The following is an 18955-nucleotide window of genomic DNA, read 5'->3' as shown; positions in this document are numbered from 1 at the left end:
AGGCCATGGCACTAGCTGCTAGTCGGGGAGGGTCAAGACTGGACATGAGATGGGGGGTGTCCAGTGGTGCCGCTCGTGACCTGAGTTTTTCGCAATTGTCACGGGGTTAAATTTTTCGCAACACAATTCAACCCAATGCGGCAGTCTAGTCCCAACTAAACTCAGCCTTGCCTCCCCTTTTCGCTCGTGTTTCCTACGACTATGTGTTTCGCTCACCCAACGAAGTTCCCACAATTGCCAAGTCGTATAAAAGGAACAAACACAAGCAAGCACACAAGTTTACAAGAATACCTCTCAACCTTTATTTATCTCATCAACAAAGGATTACACAATACAAGTGTGTGTGCTATGCACAAAATCGCATGCCACACAGCAGAGGCTTGGCAGCCTATTTATAGACAAGTGTGAGTTGCTAGGCTCACCCATAATCCCTATTTTTCAGGCCATAATGGGGCACTTACTCCCCATGATCTCCATGATCTCTCATTTTCGGGGCATAGTGGAGCACTTGCTCTCCCATTAACTTAGTGGCTTACATAGTGGAGCACTTCCTTCCCCACTCAGCTGCCACTTCCCCACATTTTGCCCCAATGATACAGCCATATTCTGCCTATCCGCATGGCAGTCCCTACTGCCTATTCTGCTGCGTCAGCTGCTGACTTAGAAGGTCCATCATCTAAGCCCCCACGTCCATGCCAAGTCGCAAGCTCAACGACTCGCATAGATCATTGCACGCTGCCTGCCGAATTCGTTTCTGCCTATGCAAGGCTGCCGCTGTCCATCGCTGCCGAATTCTAGGTAATGTGCTTTCGTTGGCGTATCCCCGCGCCTAGAGCCTTAACAGCTAGCTAGAGCAAAGATCTTATATGCCGACATGCATGGGTTATTCTTCAAGTTCAAGTACCAGCCAACAATATTAAATTTGTACGTGTTTTGGGTCGTTTTTATCATCGAGTATATTTAAACTAATTTTTTATCATAAGTTATTTTTCATAAATAATCACATTGAACATATTCTAAAATTATTTATTTTACGTACTCGCATGCATTTTTCTGCGCAGTGACCGAGAAACACAGGGTTTGAAAAACAGAGCTCTTTATTATAAATTGAAGGAATGAGTCTGTCTGTCTCAATCAGTTCGTTGCCCAGCAATGAGGAAGAACAAAGCGAAATGAAATTAATTTTCCGTCCCGAATCGCGTCAGAATTTCAGCCCAGTCCATACTCGGTAAGAACACGGGTTGCCATGTTTCTTCCGTCGAGGGTTTTAGTTGACCTATGCTTGACTTGATTCTTCTCACCTCTTTCCGCGATCGATGATCACAGAGATATTTCGAGTGAGATTCTGCTGTTTGTAGAGGTCAAGTTTGGGACCCTCATGAGCCGAGGAGACTCTCAGGTCAATTCGGAAGCCCCCACTTTCTTCGAACCTCAAATATAAAACCAAATAAAAAGTCGATTCATGCGTCCCTTGACTGAATGGAAAGTGTGATCAGGTGGAGTATGGAATCTTGAAGTCCTTGAACCTGTTCGTTAATTCACATGCGATATATGTGGGAGAGTAAGTTTAAACTAAAATATTACAATTATAATAACGCATAAAATGTTGTTAATTAATTAAGTTCTCTTATTTTATTTTTGAACATTTAATTTAAAATTATTTATTGTACTTTAATTTTTAAATTAAAATAATTTTTTAATAATTAAACCGTTAAGAATATAAATTTCACTAAGTAATTTAATACTAATAAGATATGACCTTTGAAATGACGTGTAATTAGAGAATTTAGTAGCAAGCTGTCACAAGGAGATTTTTTATAATGATATTTAACACAATTTAGTTCTATATCGGATGGAATTTGATACTTTGATGTAATGTTTATATATATATATATATATATATATATTCATCTGATGATTTTGAATTAACTTGATTCAAATCAATTTAACCCACATAAATTATAACCAGGTCATAACCCTGACTTTGTTAAATGACCTCACCTCACTAAATTTATTTTTTATTTAATTAAATAATTATAAAAATAAATATTTTCATGAAAGAAAACATATAGAATTTTAAAAAAGAATTGTATATTTTATATTTAAACTCTATTTCCTTATTAATTCATCTCTTTATTCTTTCAACGAAATCATGTTCCTTTAATTTTAAAAACTATTTTTCAAATAAAAATTTACCATGATCTCAACATAAAGTTGAAAACAATAATATAAAAATAATGTTTAAATATCTTATATATGATTGAAGAGGAAAATAATTTAATAAATACAAAAAAATCATTTCAAAAGTACATTAGAAGATTTTAAAAACAAAAACTTTATTTTCATTGAATATTCATGAGCAATTATTTTGGCATATCAATTACATAACAATTTTAAAATAAATTACTAAAGTTCTAACATAAAAACATAATATTAATTAAGAATCATGAAAAAATTTAAAAATAATTTAAATATTATACTAAATATTTTTTATATTGAGTTTTAATAAAAATAAAAATTTAAAAAAAGATAAAAAAAAGGGTCAGACAGCTAAGTTAAAAAGAAGAGGCTTATGCCTGACCTAACAAAAAAAAAACTCAAAATAAATGGAACTATAAGATGAGACCTGCATGTTTGGTCTTTTCATGTCATTTAAATTTTATTTTTTATTTTTAAAAATTATGCAAATGATACATTGTTTGCGTGCCTTGTTTTTAATGGCCAGAGAGGTTGTTGAAAACTTGAGTTGAGGTTTTTTAATCTAAAAATAAAAATTTGAATATACTTTTAGAACTTCAACAAATTAATTTATCAATTCAAAAAAATTCTAATTCAGTTCAAAAATAAAAAAATTAAACCAAAACAATGATTTTTCAACTCCAATCTATTTTTCCTAGCATTATAAAATCTAAAAAACCCTCAATGACACTCTTATCAACAAGAATAACACATTGATATCAAATTCGATACTCTTTTTTTTTTTTAAATTTTGTCAATCAATTGTTTTTTCTTTTTTATGTTGTTTTTTTAGCAAGTATCTCTTTTTTTTTTAGACTTGGGAACTTAAATATGAGTAAAATAAAGTTGGTGACCAAAAAATTACATTGTCAAACTAAAGAAACCGAAAATGAAATTGGTTAACTCTTTATGCAAATCTTGAAAACCTTGAAACTAAAGAGAGAGAATCTTGAAATCCAATTTACTTGAAAACCTTATGCGAGAGAGTATTAAAAAAAATTACCCATAATATACTCATGTTTATTAATAAATACAAGAAAAAAAATAAAATAAACAATTAATAATAAATCACCTACCACACGACTTAAGTTTTGGGTTGAAAATCGAACTCAATAATGTCTATATTACTCGTGTTGGTGATCCTAGATTCATTTAACATGGACCTATTAGGGGTGTTCATTTTCGGTTCGGGTCGGTGTTTGTGTTTTTTTAAAAAAAAAAAAACAAAAAAAAAAAAAAAAATAAAAAGAGCGTGATCCGGAATCCGGTTCAAATCGATTTGGCTCGGTTTTTCCCGGTTTTGGCTCGGTTTTTTTTCCGGTTTTGGTTCTGTTCGGTTTGGTTTTTCAATTTTTTGTTATAAAACCGAAACCGAACCGAACCGGCTAATTTTTCAAAATTTTAATCGGTTTAATCGGTTTTTTTTTTCGGTTTGTTTTTTTCGGTTTTTTTTTTCTGGTTTTCTCGATTTAATTGGTTTTTCAGTTTTTTTGAACACTCCTAGGACCTATAGTAGCTTTCACATATACGGGTCCAACCTTCATAACCTTTCTATAATAAAGTTACTACACATAATTTGGTGATGATATTAAATTTATTTTCCAAGGACCACAGAAAAAACCGACTGTTGTTGATGATTTTGATGTAGCCTTTATCCCTTCTTTTCCTAAAATAAAAACCAAAAAGATAATTAATCCAGATCGATGTGGTCAAATATTCAAATTTCATATGCCATTAATTTAGCAAGAAATGCCAGATGAACTTAACTCCCGACAAGTTTTTTATATTATTTTTTTCTCATTTCTCATGTGATCATCATTTCCTAGAAAATAAGTAAATAATAGTCAGGCCCTACACCAAAACTAGAGCATCAACTAAGACCAGAATCTTGCCTATAAGTGGTGGGAAGCTTAATCAACCTGATCAAAGCCCAAGTTAAAAATAGAAAGTGGAGGTTGCAAAAATTATTATAAATTAAAATATATGGTGAGGCTTTTGTTAGGTATCGAGAAGGGTGGAATAGACTCGGGTAACATATTTTATGGGTGTTTTTAGATTAATATTTTTTTCCTTTATTTTCAACCCTTAATAACATGTTTATTGAAAATTGGGTGTCAATATATTGCTTTTTTGTTTTTAAAAAAATTTATCTTAAATTTTTATAAATCAAACTATATTTTTACTGAGTCTTTAGATTGCGTTTAAACCTATTAAGTTTATCATATCATATTAGGTCAATCTCCATATGATTTTCACTAAAACAATATAGTAATGCTTGGATGTTTCTTTTATATATTTTAAGAGAAGTTGATCTATAATGTAGCACAAATCAAGAATCTAGTTTAGTTTTAACTAGTTAGGTAGGCGTTATGCTGTGAGCCAAACTTTTTTTTTTTTCCATAATAAATATACAAAAAATCTAAGATTCAAGAACATTGAGTTTGTTTACAAAGAAAAACTGAAGAGCTTAGGGACCGGTATTGCATCCAAACCTAAGGTTATTGGACTCGGAGTTGTAGCCGAACCCAACGCTTTTAGACCTGGTGTTGCAGCCACATCCAAGAGCGTTGAGTGTGGCTGCAACACTATGCCCATGAACTTTGGGTCAAACAGCAACTTCGAGCCTAAGAACTTTAGGTTTGCCTGTAACACCAGACTAAATAGTAATAATAATAATAATATATAACTTGTTTGACCAAGTTCATACATTTTTTAATCTCTTCAAAAAAACAATTTATGGTTATTAATAATAATAATATTTTTTAATAATAATAATAATAATAATAATAATAATAATAATTTTGAATTTTACCCTTTTAATAAAATTTATGGTTGTTTTTTAATATTAATAATATTGTTTTTAAATTTATTAATCATTATATTAATAATATTAATTATAATAAAAAAATTTATAATACAAATAATAATATTTTTAATATTAATAATAATATTAAACTTATCCAAGTTTAAGTGAGTTTGATTAGAATACCAGGTCTAAGAACTTTGGGCCCCTCTTAAATGCGAGACCCAAAAGCCCTGGGGTCTGGCTACAATATTGGATCCATTAGTCTTGGTTCTTGACATAGGAGTGAGCAAAAAAATCGAGAAATCGATTAAACCGAGAAAACCGGAAAAAAAATAATTGAAAAAATCAAACCGAAAAAAAAACTGATAAAACCGATTAAAATTTTGAAAAAACCGGCCGGTTCGGTTCGGTTCAGTTTTATAACCAAAAAACTGAAAAAACTGAACCGAACCGAAACCAAAAAAACCGAGCCAAACTGAGCCAAACCGGAAAAACCGAGCCAAACCGGACAAAATCGAGAAAAACTGAGCCAAAATCGAGCCAAACCGGAAAAACCAAGCCAAATCAGTTTGAACCGGTTTTTTCCCTAAAAAACCGAACCGAACCGAAATCGATCGGTTTGGCCCAGGTTCAGTTTTTTTTTTCAATTTTTTTCCAGTTTGGTTACTTTTTTTGATAAAAACCGAACCAAATCGAAAATGATCACCCCTATCTTGACATATGATTGACCTAAGTGTCTTTGGCTAGGCGGAGATGCAAGATTCAAGGGACTTGGGTCTACGCTCCTGTCACTCCCAAACAACTAGGGTCAAGTGTCCCTTTCTCTACCCTAAATTTTTTGAGTCTGGAAGGAGATGCTAGACCAAAGTTAATAATAATAATAATAATAATAATAATAATAATAATTGATTTTACTCTTCAAATCAAATAAATATTTTTTTTTCTAGTAGTAATAAAATTTATTTCAAATTTACTAATATTAATTAATTACTAATATTTAAAATATTAATAATACTATTAAATTTTCCTGACCCAAAATTTTATAATTTTTAATCCATTCAAATAAATTTTATTTTTTTCTATTAATAATACTATTAATAATAATAAAATAATAAAATTTATAATACAAAAAGATAATATTTTTAATATTAATATTATTAATTATAATAAAAATAATAATATTTATAATACAAATAATAATATTTTTAATATTAATAATAATATTAAACTCACTCAAATTTAAATGGGTTTGTCTGTAACACCAGATCTAAATGCTTTGGATCCATCTTAAATGTCATATCCATAGGTCTTGGATTTGATGGCATTACCGAATCCGTTAGACTTAGTTCAGGATGCCAAATTTAGAAGTTTTGGATCTTGACGCCTGACCCAATATCTTTGGGTCTAGATGTCGGACCCTAGAGTTTTGGGCCAAGCGGGATTGCAAGACCCAAGAAATTTAGGTTTACGGCCCTACCACACCCAAACAACTTGGGTAAGACACTCCATTTCAATCCCAAGTTTCCTGGGTCTGGAAGGGGATGCCAAACCTAAGCTAGTAGTAGTAACAACAACAACAACAACAACAACAACAATAATTGATTTTATTCTTCAAATCAAATCTATATTTTTTTATAGTAAAATATTTATTTCAAATTTAATATATGAATGAATTTAATAATATTAGTAATAATATTAAACTTGTCTAGTCTCAAATTTTTATAGTTTTTAATCTCTTCAATTAAAATTTATGATTTTTCTTTGATAGCAATAATATTTATTTCAAATTTAATATATGGATGAATTTAATAATATTAATAATAATATTAAACTTGTCTAGTCTCAAGTTTTTATAGTTTTTAATCTCTTCAAATAAAATTTATGATTTTTCTTTGATAGTAATAATATTTTATTTCAAATTTATTAATGATGATAATAATAATATGAACAATAATTTTTAATTTTATCTTTCAAATCAAATCTCTGGTTGATTTTTAATATTAATAATATTTTTTTAAATTTGTTAATTATTATATTAATAATATTAACTATAATAAAAATAATAATATTTATAATATTGATAATAATATTTTTATAGTTTTTAATCTCTTTAAATAAAATTTATGATTTTTTAATAGTAATAATATATTTTTTTTCAAATTTATTAATGATAAAAATAAGAATAAGAATAAGAATAACAATAATAATTGTTATTTTTTTTTTAAATTTGTTACTCTTCTCTGTAGGGTTCAGTAGACCCAGACAAATCCAGGCGTGCGGGTTTACAACCCCTTAGGGGGTGTGTAGACCTTATGCCCGAGTTAGCAGACATAGGTGTGTTGGTTTACAATCAACGTATAATTCTGTAGAGCCAGGCATGCAGGTCTACACAACCAGTCGAGTAGGTCTGCAACCTCTGGGGGGTGTAGACCCCATGCCCGGGCTAGCAAACCTATGTAGACCTAGGTGTCTAGTTTGCAATCAACGCATGATTATGCAGACTTAGGCTTGCGGGTCTTCTACTCATTTACGCAGGTCTGCAAACCCAGGTAAGCAGGTTTAGCCCTACCATATAGGACATGACAACTTTAGCGCTAGGTGTTTGGCAATCATGCTATGCCTCAGAGCCTGTAGCTTGTAACCTGATCATGCCCCAACTAAATTCAAACTAACTATTTTATCTCCAACTATTCTTTCAATATCAAATGAAAAGGATAAACCTATTACATGCTCTGCAAGTTTACGTGGTAAGGAAAAATTTATTATTACACTACTCTAATTCATAATAAATTATATCTAGATAAATAATAAAAAGGACATTAATATCTTTTAGTTTAGAATGTAATATAATAAATTACTCAACGCCACTTGTTTAATATTCCATTGATAAAAGAACTCATCATTGAAAGAGTTTTGGATAAAATAAACTCAATCACTGTAAAACAATAAAATTACTTGTACTACATAATAAAACACTGATTTTTTTACTTTTTTATTTATAATTAAAGTGATTATCATAATGGTTACGAGACAACTGATCACATGATGTATGACCTTAAATATTTTGTGAGGACTACACAACTAAGACATGCTGATATTGCTAATGTGAATGAGGTAACATACTTTGGTGAAATCCGATTTTTGTCTATTTCTTAATATTCTAACCAAAAAAATCATTGGTCATAGTACTTAAAGAGATATAATTATATTACGAGTACGATTTCATGGTACTTAAAGTGACATATATATATATATATATATATATATATATATATATATATATATATTAGGTTTGGTATTATAGTAGTTGTTATGGTTTAAAAAAAAACTATTTGATAAAAAAATATTTTTAGTTGAGGTTGGTTTGAAAAAAATATATGTTTGGTTAAAACTATAGTTAAAATTGAAATTGAATAAAAAATAGTTTAAAGTGTTTGGTCAAGAATGTTTTTAAAATTGAGGTTATAAAATAATTTTAAAAAATATATATTAATATTGATGATTTTTAATTTACATATTATAGATTTAACTATTGTTATTACATCATGAAATAAATAATACTTTATATAAAATATTTTTTGTTATTCTATTAAACTATCTACAATTCTGCAAATGCTACATCATTAAGCAATCTTCGTCTAATTTATGTAGTGTCATTGAATAATATTAAACACTAGTTTTTCAAATAAAATATGATTAAAAAATATTTTTTTATTTTACTTAATTGGACCCGATTCAATACATTTTATGCGTTGAACCAGACCTGATCTGACTGGAACAGTGGAGCATGCCTCCACTGTTCACATGAATAGTGGAGGCATGATCAACTATTCATTGCTTCACTATTCAGTGAACAATATATAGTGTGGTGGAAATTCTTATCGGTGTAAGAAAGCAGCAATTAGCTGCTTTTCTTCTTCCTACGTTTCATACACAATTTATTGTGGGATCCATAAACAGTAAATAACTTTTCTTCCTTAACCAAACATGTTGCATCTGTATTTTAAATAAAATACAAACATAACCATCTAAACAAACACCGTTATAATTCATTGGTTGTCAAGTTGAGCAAAGTTTAGCTATGGTATCATTGTTGGAGGCATCCATTCTTTAGTTATTTGAAATACATATTAGCTAATTTATTTTCAAAAACACATGACTCCAAGCTTAAATGTGAAACTTGTATTTTAGTTAAAAGTCATTGTGTATAGATTAAATAAGAATGCACCTTTATTTGCTTTTTTTTATTTGTGTAATTAATAAAACTCTCATCTCCTTATAATAATTTATCTTGTATAATTCTTCAGGTAAAACTCGATGTATCCAAAAATACTAATTCATTGCTTGTATTAAATCTATATAGAATATTGATAACAATATATATTAATTAATTATGTGAACTAAATAAATTAACTATTATTAAATTAACTCAAACTTGTTCAATCTATTTTAATATAATTATTAATTATCTACATAAATTCAAATTTCTACACATTTACTGAAATTCTCAACTCAACAATAAAATTAATGAAATATAAAACATATACATTATATAAACCACTATTTATTTCATTACAAAACACCTAAATCACAAAATCCAAATCAATTTCATCAAATTAAAAACAAATATAATTTTTTAAAATTTCAAACAAACCTTAACATGTACATTCTACAAAAATCTAAAATAAAAATTAATATTTTATTAAGTTTAAATAAAAAAATAGATAATTTTACTTGATGTGGAGAATCTTAAAAAAAATAAATCATAATAGAAATACTGATAGATTGAATGTTGAGGTGATCAAATTTATGGTGATAAGAGTTTAATTTGTGATAAAATAAGATGGGAGGGTTTGCTATTTTTTATAGAGAAAATTAAAGAAAAAGAAAAAATAAGGGAAGGGGAGAGAAGAGTTCGCTCACCATGTTATAACTTAAATATTATTGATAAGTTTATAGATAAATATTATTGACGTATTTATTATGTTGGTAATACACTGCCTATAAAAATAACATGTCATTGCAACTTTTTGCATTCTTTTTTTAACTAGGATTCTTTAGGTATATACGACATAAAGTGTTAATCGGTGTATACTAATGAATAAAGCAAAAAATTATTTTGTTAATAAATTTTATTGCAATTTATTAATATATTTTTTATCATTACTAATTTTGCTGCATGCCTACATTATATTATCTTAACCATAAAGCCATAAACTTACAAGTTTTCTTTACTTTCATGCTTGTGTTTGGGTCGGGGTGTAATTTGGAAATGATTCAACTATTTTGGACTCTGTCTCGCAGAATATTACAATTACAGCCATGGCATAATGGCTGAGATGTGGCATAACATTTTCAGTTTTGTTCCAAGTGTTTATGTGCTTCGGTGTATGGCCCATGATAATTAGCGAGGCGAAGGCAATGCTGGGAGGTGCAAACATGGTGCCCACGAGAGAAGGAGTGTATTAATTTTAGTTTGGAAAGTTGATCTATGTTATAAAATACCTTTCTTAATAACGTCATCACAGAAAGATATATTTAGCTGCTCTCATCGTTTATGGAGTGTTTGATTGCCGTCTTTATCACTATATTTTCTTAGTCTAAATTGTATGCAATTTCTTTTTTATTTATCAACATGTTTTTGTTTGAGAATTACATGTTGAATACAGGGTAGTTTTTGCTTAGAAGTTTCAATATAGCCTTTTAAATTCCAGCTTCGTATGTGGGTTTCTTGGTCAAATAATTGATGTTGGGGTTGTTCTCAGTCTTTTTTTTTTGTTTTTAGATTAACGTGGGTGTCCGGGTCAGCTTGTGCGCACCACGACTAATCCCACGGGCCCTGAAGTTAACGACCATGTAAGCCTCCAGTGACCAGGTTGTTCTCAGTCTTAATCAAGAACATTGGTGTACTGTAAGAAAAGTAGACTTATTTTAGCTCTTTTTCTCTTAAATGTCTATGAAAATTCCAATAACATATTTCACTAATGATTCTATTAATATTGGAAATAATTTATAAAATTGCTAATACTAATAAAATAAAATTTTTGACATGAAATTTTCTGATGGCTTGATTTTATTAATGACAACAGTTTAGATATATATCAATTTTTTCTAACTTGGTCCAAGAGGTTTTATGATAAATTTTATAGTATTGAAGTTATCTTTTATCATATTTCCTTCATGTAACACAATTTTCACATATTCTTATCATAACTAGTGTTACTTAATCTATAATCTAACTTGATAGTAAACACTTGTGTATTGCCAATAATTTACTATGAGTTATATACTCATCCTATAATTATTCATCAGTGTCTTTCAAAAATTCAAAAAATCTACTTGCATTTATATTTGATTTTTCATCTAAAAGGATGTTATATGAACCTTCACCTTGATAATTTTGATTCATTTTTATTGCATCCATCACTATACTCCTATAAGAATTATTATTATCATTCGTAAAACCATGTATGTTGCTAGAGTTTGAAGTTGAGCCAACCATATTTTCTAACATGGTTTTGTGAGAAACATAAAATTATTTATGTGCAAATTAATAATTTATAAGTATTTCTTGAGGAATTCTTTTTAAGTAGATGTGTCGTCATAAAATCTTTATGGTTAAATTTTTTATTTTTATACCTTGCACATGGACATCTAATTATATTTCCACTAATATTCTTTGGATTAAAAAGTATGGAATTAATAAAACCTTTAACCCCTTGAAGATAATCTTGCCTATACAACTTTTTAGAAGAATCTGATATTTTCAAAAATGATCATTCATTACTTATGAAACCTATATTAATGACAATATTTATTAATAATGTAACTAGAAATTTAAAATTCCAATAATTAAAATAATTCACAATCCAATAACTAATTATCATTTCCACACAAATTTATTTTTGCATCAATATATGAACAAAACAATAAAATTAACAACAAATAATTAGTACCCAACTAAGTATCTATTATTTGTTCAATTCAAATTATTCAACCTAAATTCATGCCTTTTAATTATTATCAATTCCAAAAAAATAAATTTGCTCAAATTTCTAAATTGACAATAAAATTGATAAAAAAAAAATTGGTATCCATTAAATAACCTATCATTTTTTTCAATTATAAAACACATAAGTTACAAAATCAAACTTCATTTCATAAAGTGAAAAATGAAATAAATTTTTTCAAATCCCAAACAAACCCTAACATATAAATAAATAATATATTAATATAATAAAAGTTTCCACAAAAAAGCTATGAAACACTTAGATATATAAGCAAACTATAAATAGTACAAACAATTTTAATAAATTAACCTAACTTAATACATAAATAGGTTATAAAAAATAGATAAATTTACTTATTCAGTATAACAAAACTTCACAAAAAAGCAAACCATAGGAATGGTGACACAATTGATAGAGGGGAGAAGAAGAAGGAAGAGGGGATGTTGGCTTTTATTTCATTTAATTTTCCAATGGAATGTCCATTGGCAATTCCTATATTAAAAAGTCAAATTTCTCACAAAATTGTTGTTGAGATTTTTTTATTATTTTCTCTATTTTGTCAAAACTCCCATCATAAATTATTGATATGATAAATTTTATTGTAATTTTTATATGCAATGTAATTACTGACATGATAGATTCTATCACAATCTTCATCGTTAATTATCGACAAAAAATATATATTGTTAATTATGTTGGAAAGTACCAATAAAATATTTTTTATTAGTGTTTTTATTGTTATTTATTAATTTTTTGATGATGATTAAGGTGCTCATTTCTATCATGATAATTTCCACCATGCATGGATATAGATAGTTATTCAAATATGTTATTCAGTAATTTAATCTGTTGACAAAATATTGCCATTAGTTTAGATTTTAGATTTGATTAACATGATATTTTATATTCTTTTTTATTTGAAAATTATAATTTTATTACTTTCCAAAAGAATATAAATACATTATAATTTTTACAAGACACATGAAAACTATAGATACGAAAGTTGCGATCATTTGTATAAAAAACATTTAGCATTTTAAACATGATAAAGAACTCAACTTATTAGCTTCAAATTTTAATATACATGCATGTAGCTAGGGTTTTCTTGACTGCAAACAGTTTGCAGCATCGCATCTATCAAATAATCACCCTGCATTCCCGGCCCGATCCTGTGGAATCCATCTCACCATGTGTGTGTATGCTTTCTTTCTGATAACGTTCCAGTCTGCAAAAGATAAACCAAGCTCAATTTCCTGGTCGGGCGGTAATATTTGCTCAATTTCTTCGTTGGTTGGTAGGAAATTATACACAGATGTCTCTAACTGGGGACGAAATATTTATATATATGCAGCCTTGACAGAGATATCTGGCCAACCAAAAACTGAACAAGAAAAAAACACTAATTAATTCAAAAGCACGGGGAGGCATGCAAAGCTTCAGAGAAGGAGCATAAGCGCGTTAACAAAACAACAGGTAGCTTCTTCGAAACCAAGATGAGCCTGACATCATTGTATACTTGCCTTGTAGTCATTCGCTAGTGAAGTTAACCTGATATAGTCAAACTATTTGCTACCGGCGCTATCATTTTCTAGAGTTATCACCTCAAGTCGGTATAATATTATCTAATCAAATATGTAATGTAACTAATCAAATATAATATGATCTTAAGAATTATACAAGAATATAATAAAATATTACATTACATGAATCCAAACAGGCCGTTAATATCTTTTTCTAGATAAGTGGGTAAAATATTATTAATTATATAAGCAAACACAGATTTTCCCATCAATATTTGTTAATGACATGCCACTAATCATTCTGCTTACTTATTATTATTATTTTTTTGGATGTGCAGAGTGCCTAAAATTTTCTACAAACTCAATCGTGAAATAGTATTGATTTGGATAATCATGATTAAGTCCATAATAAATTCTTTAAAACGAAACCAAATTTTGTTCTTAATAAAAGTCAATGCGGATGCTGCACCAGTCACGCTGCATATTGATGGAATGTGCATGATAGCACTTGCATTGCGCCAAGGCCATTTTAGTGCTTGTAAGTAATGAACGCAATATCTTAATTTTCATAATAAGCCTTACTTGCATCAGCTTGCATGCATTTTTTTTCTTACAAGATCAATAGACTAATATGCGGCAACACAAAAACACTGGCAAAAACACTGGACGAAAAGAGATTTGTAAATATCAGACAAATTAGATTCTTACAAAAAGAAAAGTGGCGTAATTAGAACTTGAGACCTCATCTGTCATCACACGAAATGAATATTTCTCTAAACACACGAACAATCCTTTGTGGTTAATTATTGAGCTGTAAAATAAGCAGTAATCTGTTGTCTTGTGTGAAAAAAGAGAAGAAAAAAGAACAGTAAAACTAAACGCAAAAAATACAGTGACTAGACGAGGAACAAAAAGGCATGTTATGTGAACTCGTAGAAATAAAACTTTCCAAAGGAAGACGGATAGCCAAGAAATAAGTCAGGATGCGCAACGAGAAGAAAAATAATATTGACTGATTCTATCGTGGGTCCTGTACGGATGCATATGAGCAATGGAAATTTCTCGGTATTGCCATGGTGCCTCTCTCTTTCCAATTTCACTCGGCTCACATCCATCTTTTGCTCTCTTGCCTAACTTTCTTGATATCCAAGAACTTATTATATAGACGTGAAATTGATGTAGCATATGGAATATAATCAAAATTATAATAGAACATATTCATTACTATATTTTGATTACCCTTTATTTGTGGTCTTTCTTTGTCTTTGAAAGAGAGATTAAAATGGTTTTTCCACCAGGTTATCGTTTCTTCCCTACCGAAGAAGAGCTGATCTCGTTTTATCTTCACCACAAGCTAGATGGCGGGAGTGAAGACCTTAACCAGGTCATTAACCAGATTATACCGGTCCGTGATATATACGAGCACGATCCATGGGATCTTCCACGTAAAAGATCTCTCCTTCCAGTCTGGGTCTCGTTTCTTTTTTCTTTTTTCTTTTTTCTTTTTCACCCCATCTTTCTGTTCTTGACATAGTTTTTGCTGAACTGGGTATGAAGGGAAGTGAGCTGTGGGAAATGGTTTAATCTAATTTCTATTTTTTTTTTATAATGGCAATTTTTACTACTTACGGATATAGCATTGATAACACCCTAACTTTGCCATAGATTGGTTGCACATATATGAAAGCTATCAAACATGGCATTTCTTGTTAAGCTTTCCTCTGGTTGTCAATCTGAATGTGTTTTTCATCAACACAATTTCTATTCTATAATTTTTTTTGACACAGAGGAAACTTTTTCGCCATGAAATCTACATATTCATTGTGATATTTTTTTTAACTCTTCCATGCAATTCTAGGCCCACAAAGATATATTTTGATTCCTATGTATGAAAGATGTAGCTCTAAATTTTTCCCAATAAATATTAACCAAGAAAAAAACACATTGGTAATTTAAGGGATGGATTAACGTATTCTGCAAGTAAATTGAAAAGAAAATTCGAGGGCAGGCGTTACCAAGATGAATAGAAGAGATCCTTAGTCATGGAATCCCATGAGATTTTATTTATTTATTTTTGGCTTCGTGCTAGTCACTAGATATCTTTGTTTTGAACAGAATTTTCAGGAGGCTTGCACCATATTAAAGATCCTGAGCAGTGGTTTTTCTTCATTCCAAGACAAGAGAGCGAAGCTCGTGGAGGGAGGCCTAAGAGACTAACAAATACTGGATACTGGAAAGCAACTGGCTCTCCGGGGTGTGTCTTTTCCAACAATCGCAGCATTGGTTTGAAAAGAACAATGGTTTTCTATAGCGGAAGGGCTCCAAATGGAAGGAAAACTGAGTGGAAAATGAACGAGTACAAAGCTTTAGATCAAGGGAAAGCATCCTCATCAACTAGCGCAAATCCAAAGGTGAGTTATCTACTTTAAATATAGGAAAACGAACATGGTACTCTTCATTTTTGCTTGAAATGTTACTAATTAATTAATGGAGTAACTAATTGACTCACGGGGGAGCAAAAAATCTACTTTTTAAGTTTTTGTGCGAGACAATTGGATAACTGATCGATCATGATTTACAGCCAAAGAAAACCATAGATTAAGCAATCTAATAACGACGGTCTTGATTAAACATCCACAGGATCAATCACAACAATCTAATAGGATCTAGGTATATAGCTGCTGAAGTCACACAATAATTAACTTTATTTTACGTGAAAACCTTGTGAATTTGTTTTGCTGATAATCATGGTCTGAAACATGGTTTTTATTTTCCCTTTAGGTAAAATTTCTACAAGAAAACTGATGATACTTTTATTGATGCCTCGTTTTGCTCCAAATTGAGTCTTAGAACGCTAATTAAGACTATAGTATCTTAACGATAGAAATATTCACAAGTTAAGTGATGAACATGCATGTATTGTCAACAGTTCTACTTTTTATTTTCTTGATGAAAAATTGTCAATGTTTTCTGATATGGATAGATAGATAGATAGATAAACAGACAAACAGATCTTATACAATTTTTCTGTGTGGTTGCAGTTAAGGCATGAATACAGTTTGTGCCGGGTCTACAAAAACTCAAAATGCGTGCGAGCATTCGACAGACGGCCGGTCGGCCTTGAGGTAATCGAGCCAAGAACTCAACCAGCCTCTGGTGGCAATGAGCTAGTAGCATCTGATCAAAACCATCCAACAGTGGAGAACACAAGCTCACCTGACAATTCATGCTCCGGAGACCAAGGCAATCCCTCTGGAACTGGTGAGAGTAGTAGCATGCCAATGCCTATCGATAATGATATGTGGGATGTGGACTTAGATTGGTACTACGGTGCCGGACAGGATTAATCTGCAGCGTATGTAAATGGTGATTCTACAAGAAAGGCCTGAAACTTCTAATCTTCATCCAGAAAGAATAATAAATTAAACTCTAATTATGTCTTCAAACAAAAGCCTAGCTCATTTTTAGAGAGTGTGTGTGTATTTTGTTTTATAATTTGTTGTACTATAATTGTATCTTCAAGAAAACTAAGATTACTAAGGCTTGAGAGCATGAAAAATGCTTTTTTCCCCCTCTCTCTTTCGATTTTGTTGGAGAATGGATCTCATATTAACTAAACAAATATAAAATAAAGTTAAATATAGGATTGAGAATAACTATCTCACCATAGTTTTTTTTTTTTCTTATGGATACCAATTCAATTATTAAACTAATTCTTCATGTGTTATAGAGTTTTACTTTAATTGTATCCGCAGGGAATGTAAGAATATTTCTAGATGTAAGAATTAAATAAATGAGTATATGTGTTCTAGACCTAATTAACTGGAGAGATCAGAGATAAAGGTTTTACTTTTAGTTTTATAACGACCAATTAATGAAGAAGGTTTTTATGGATTTAATTCATCAAACTATTTTCTCGATTAGGAGAGGATTGTTTCACCAGCTATGTAATAAAAATTATATGCTAACTTTGTTGCACGTGTATGGTATCGCAATGATCGTTTACCACTCAAATATATGTAAATTTATCTAGCAAAATATAAATAGATAAGAAATTCTCATCTTTTATTAGTAACATATAGACGAGGAGTCGTTACCTAATATTCTGGTCACTAGAAACCCTAACTGTTCTTAGAGATAGGGTGTGGAGACTGGTTGTATAAAGAAAAGCTATGAGCACCTCAATTACGCCGTACCTAAGGTAAGTTGCATTGTTTTTTTATCTGATAAAATCTAAGGTTTTGATTGCATTTTCTAATTGTTGGTTTGTCTAAGGTTCAAGAAAAGCCCTCCTTAATAAAAAGATTTTTATCTTAATGAGATAAAACCTAACCGTTTTAGCGTTCAAAAAAAGAATTTAATATCCAGAATATGTATTATGTATAATGTTGCACCGTGGATACTAAAAGACAAACAAAATAAAATTTTTGTTGTTTTTAAAATTTTAGTCAATGTTCTGTTGACTTTAATAAACTAGATATCAAAGTCAAAATGTATGTTAAAATATTATTTTTTGGTGTATGAAAAACATAATATGATTTTTTAGCATTGAAACACTTGGCTGTATGTATAAAAATATATTTTTTTTCAATTTTTTTTTTGTATTTTGGAAGTGTTGATGAAAACTGATATTTTATACCGGATTTGTATTTCTATGACGTAAAAATACTAACCAAATACTAAGCAAAATTTAGTAAAAAAAAAAAACCACAGAAAGAAATTACAATTCTCAAAAATGAATTTTTTTTTTATTTGGCTTGACCCGGCCCAACCATTTTGGGCTAGGTTGACGCTGCCAGCCCATTAAACAGTAGGCCTCTCCACTGTTCACATGCAATATGAATAGTGAAGAAGACATAGAAAAAAAAGAAGGTGAAGGGGGAGAGGGAAGAAGGCTGACATGTGATGGCTCACAATGCTACTGGTGGCAATGGTTGCAACGACGCTGCTAGTGGTGCCTGGGGGCATGGTAGTCAGTGATGCTTGCTTCCTGTTCTTTGTTGTGCAGAGGCAAGAGCCTATATTTTTTTCTCTTTTCTTCTTCTACTCGATGAGTTGATGCTGTTGCAGGGGGTGATGGAGAGGAGGCGCAACGGTGGCGCTGCTGGGCTAAAGGCGGTCGTTCTCCCTGGTTGTCCCTCGTTGTTTTTTTTCCTTTTCTTCTCTCTTTCTCCTTTGTTTTTCATTCTCTTCTTTTCTTTTTCTCTCTTTTTTTAGTCTCCCCCACTTCTTCTCTTGTTTTCTGCTATGTTTTCTGTTCTCTCTTCCCCTGTTTTTTAAGGCAAAAAACAAGGGAGAGAAAGGCCAGGGCGGCCACTATGTTGCCACCCCTCCATCACCTTTCCAACACTTGGAAAGTCTTTTAGGACAAGTGGGGTTGG

At 30.3% G+C, this 18955-nt stretch overlaps 1 protein-coding gene across 1 annotated transcript; it reads left to right on the top strand.

The window, feature by feature from the left end:
* Window positions 1-14673: 14673 nt before the first annotated feature.
* LOC105111124 (NAC domain-containing protein 90-like) lies at window positions 14674-17126 on the top strand. Its single transcript, XM_011006397.1, has 3 exons — window positions 14674-15019; window positions 15690-15985; window positions 16616-17126. The coding sequence occupies exons 1-3, from the start codon at window positions 14857-14859 to the stop codon at window positions 16919-16921; spliced, it is 765 nt and encodes a 254-aa protein (XP_011004699.1). The 5' UTR covers window positions 14674-14856; the 3' UTR covers window positions 16922-17126.
* Window positions 17127-18955: the final 1829 nt, after the last annotated feature.

The sequence above is a fragment of the Populus euphratica genome, unplaced genomic scaffold (genome assembly GCF_000495115.2).
Source record: "Populus euphratica unplaced genomic scaffold, PopEup_1.0 scaffold275.1, whole genome shotgun sequence".
NCBI lineage: Eukaryota > Viridiplantae > Streptophyta > Magnoliopsida > Malpighiales > Salicaceae > Populus > Populus euphratica.
This window is presented reverse-complemented; position numbering and strand designations above follow the sequence as displayed.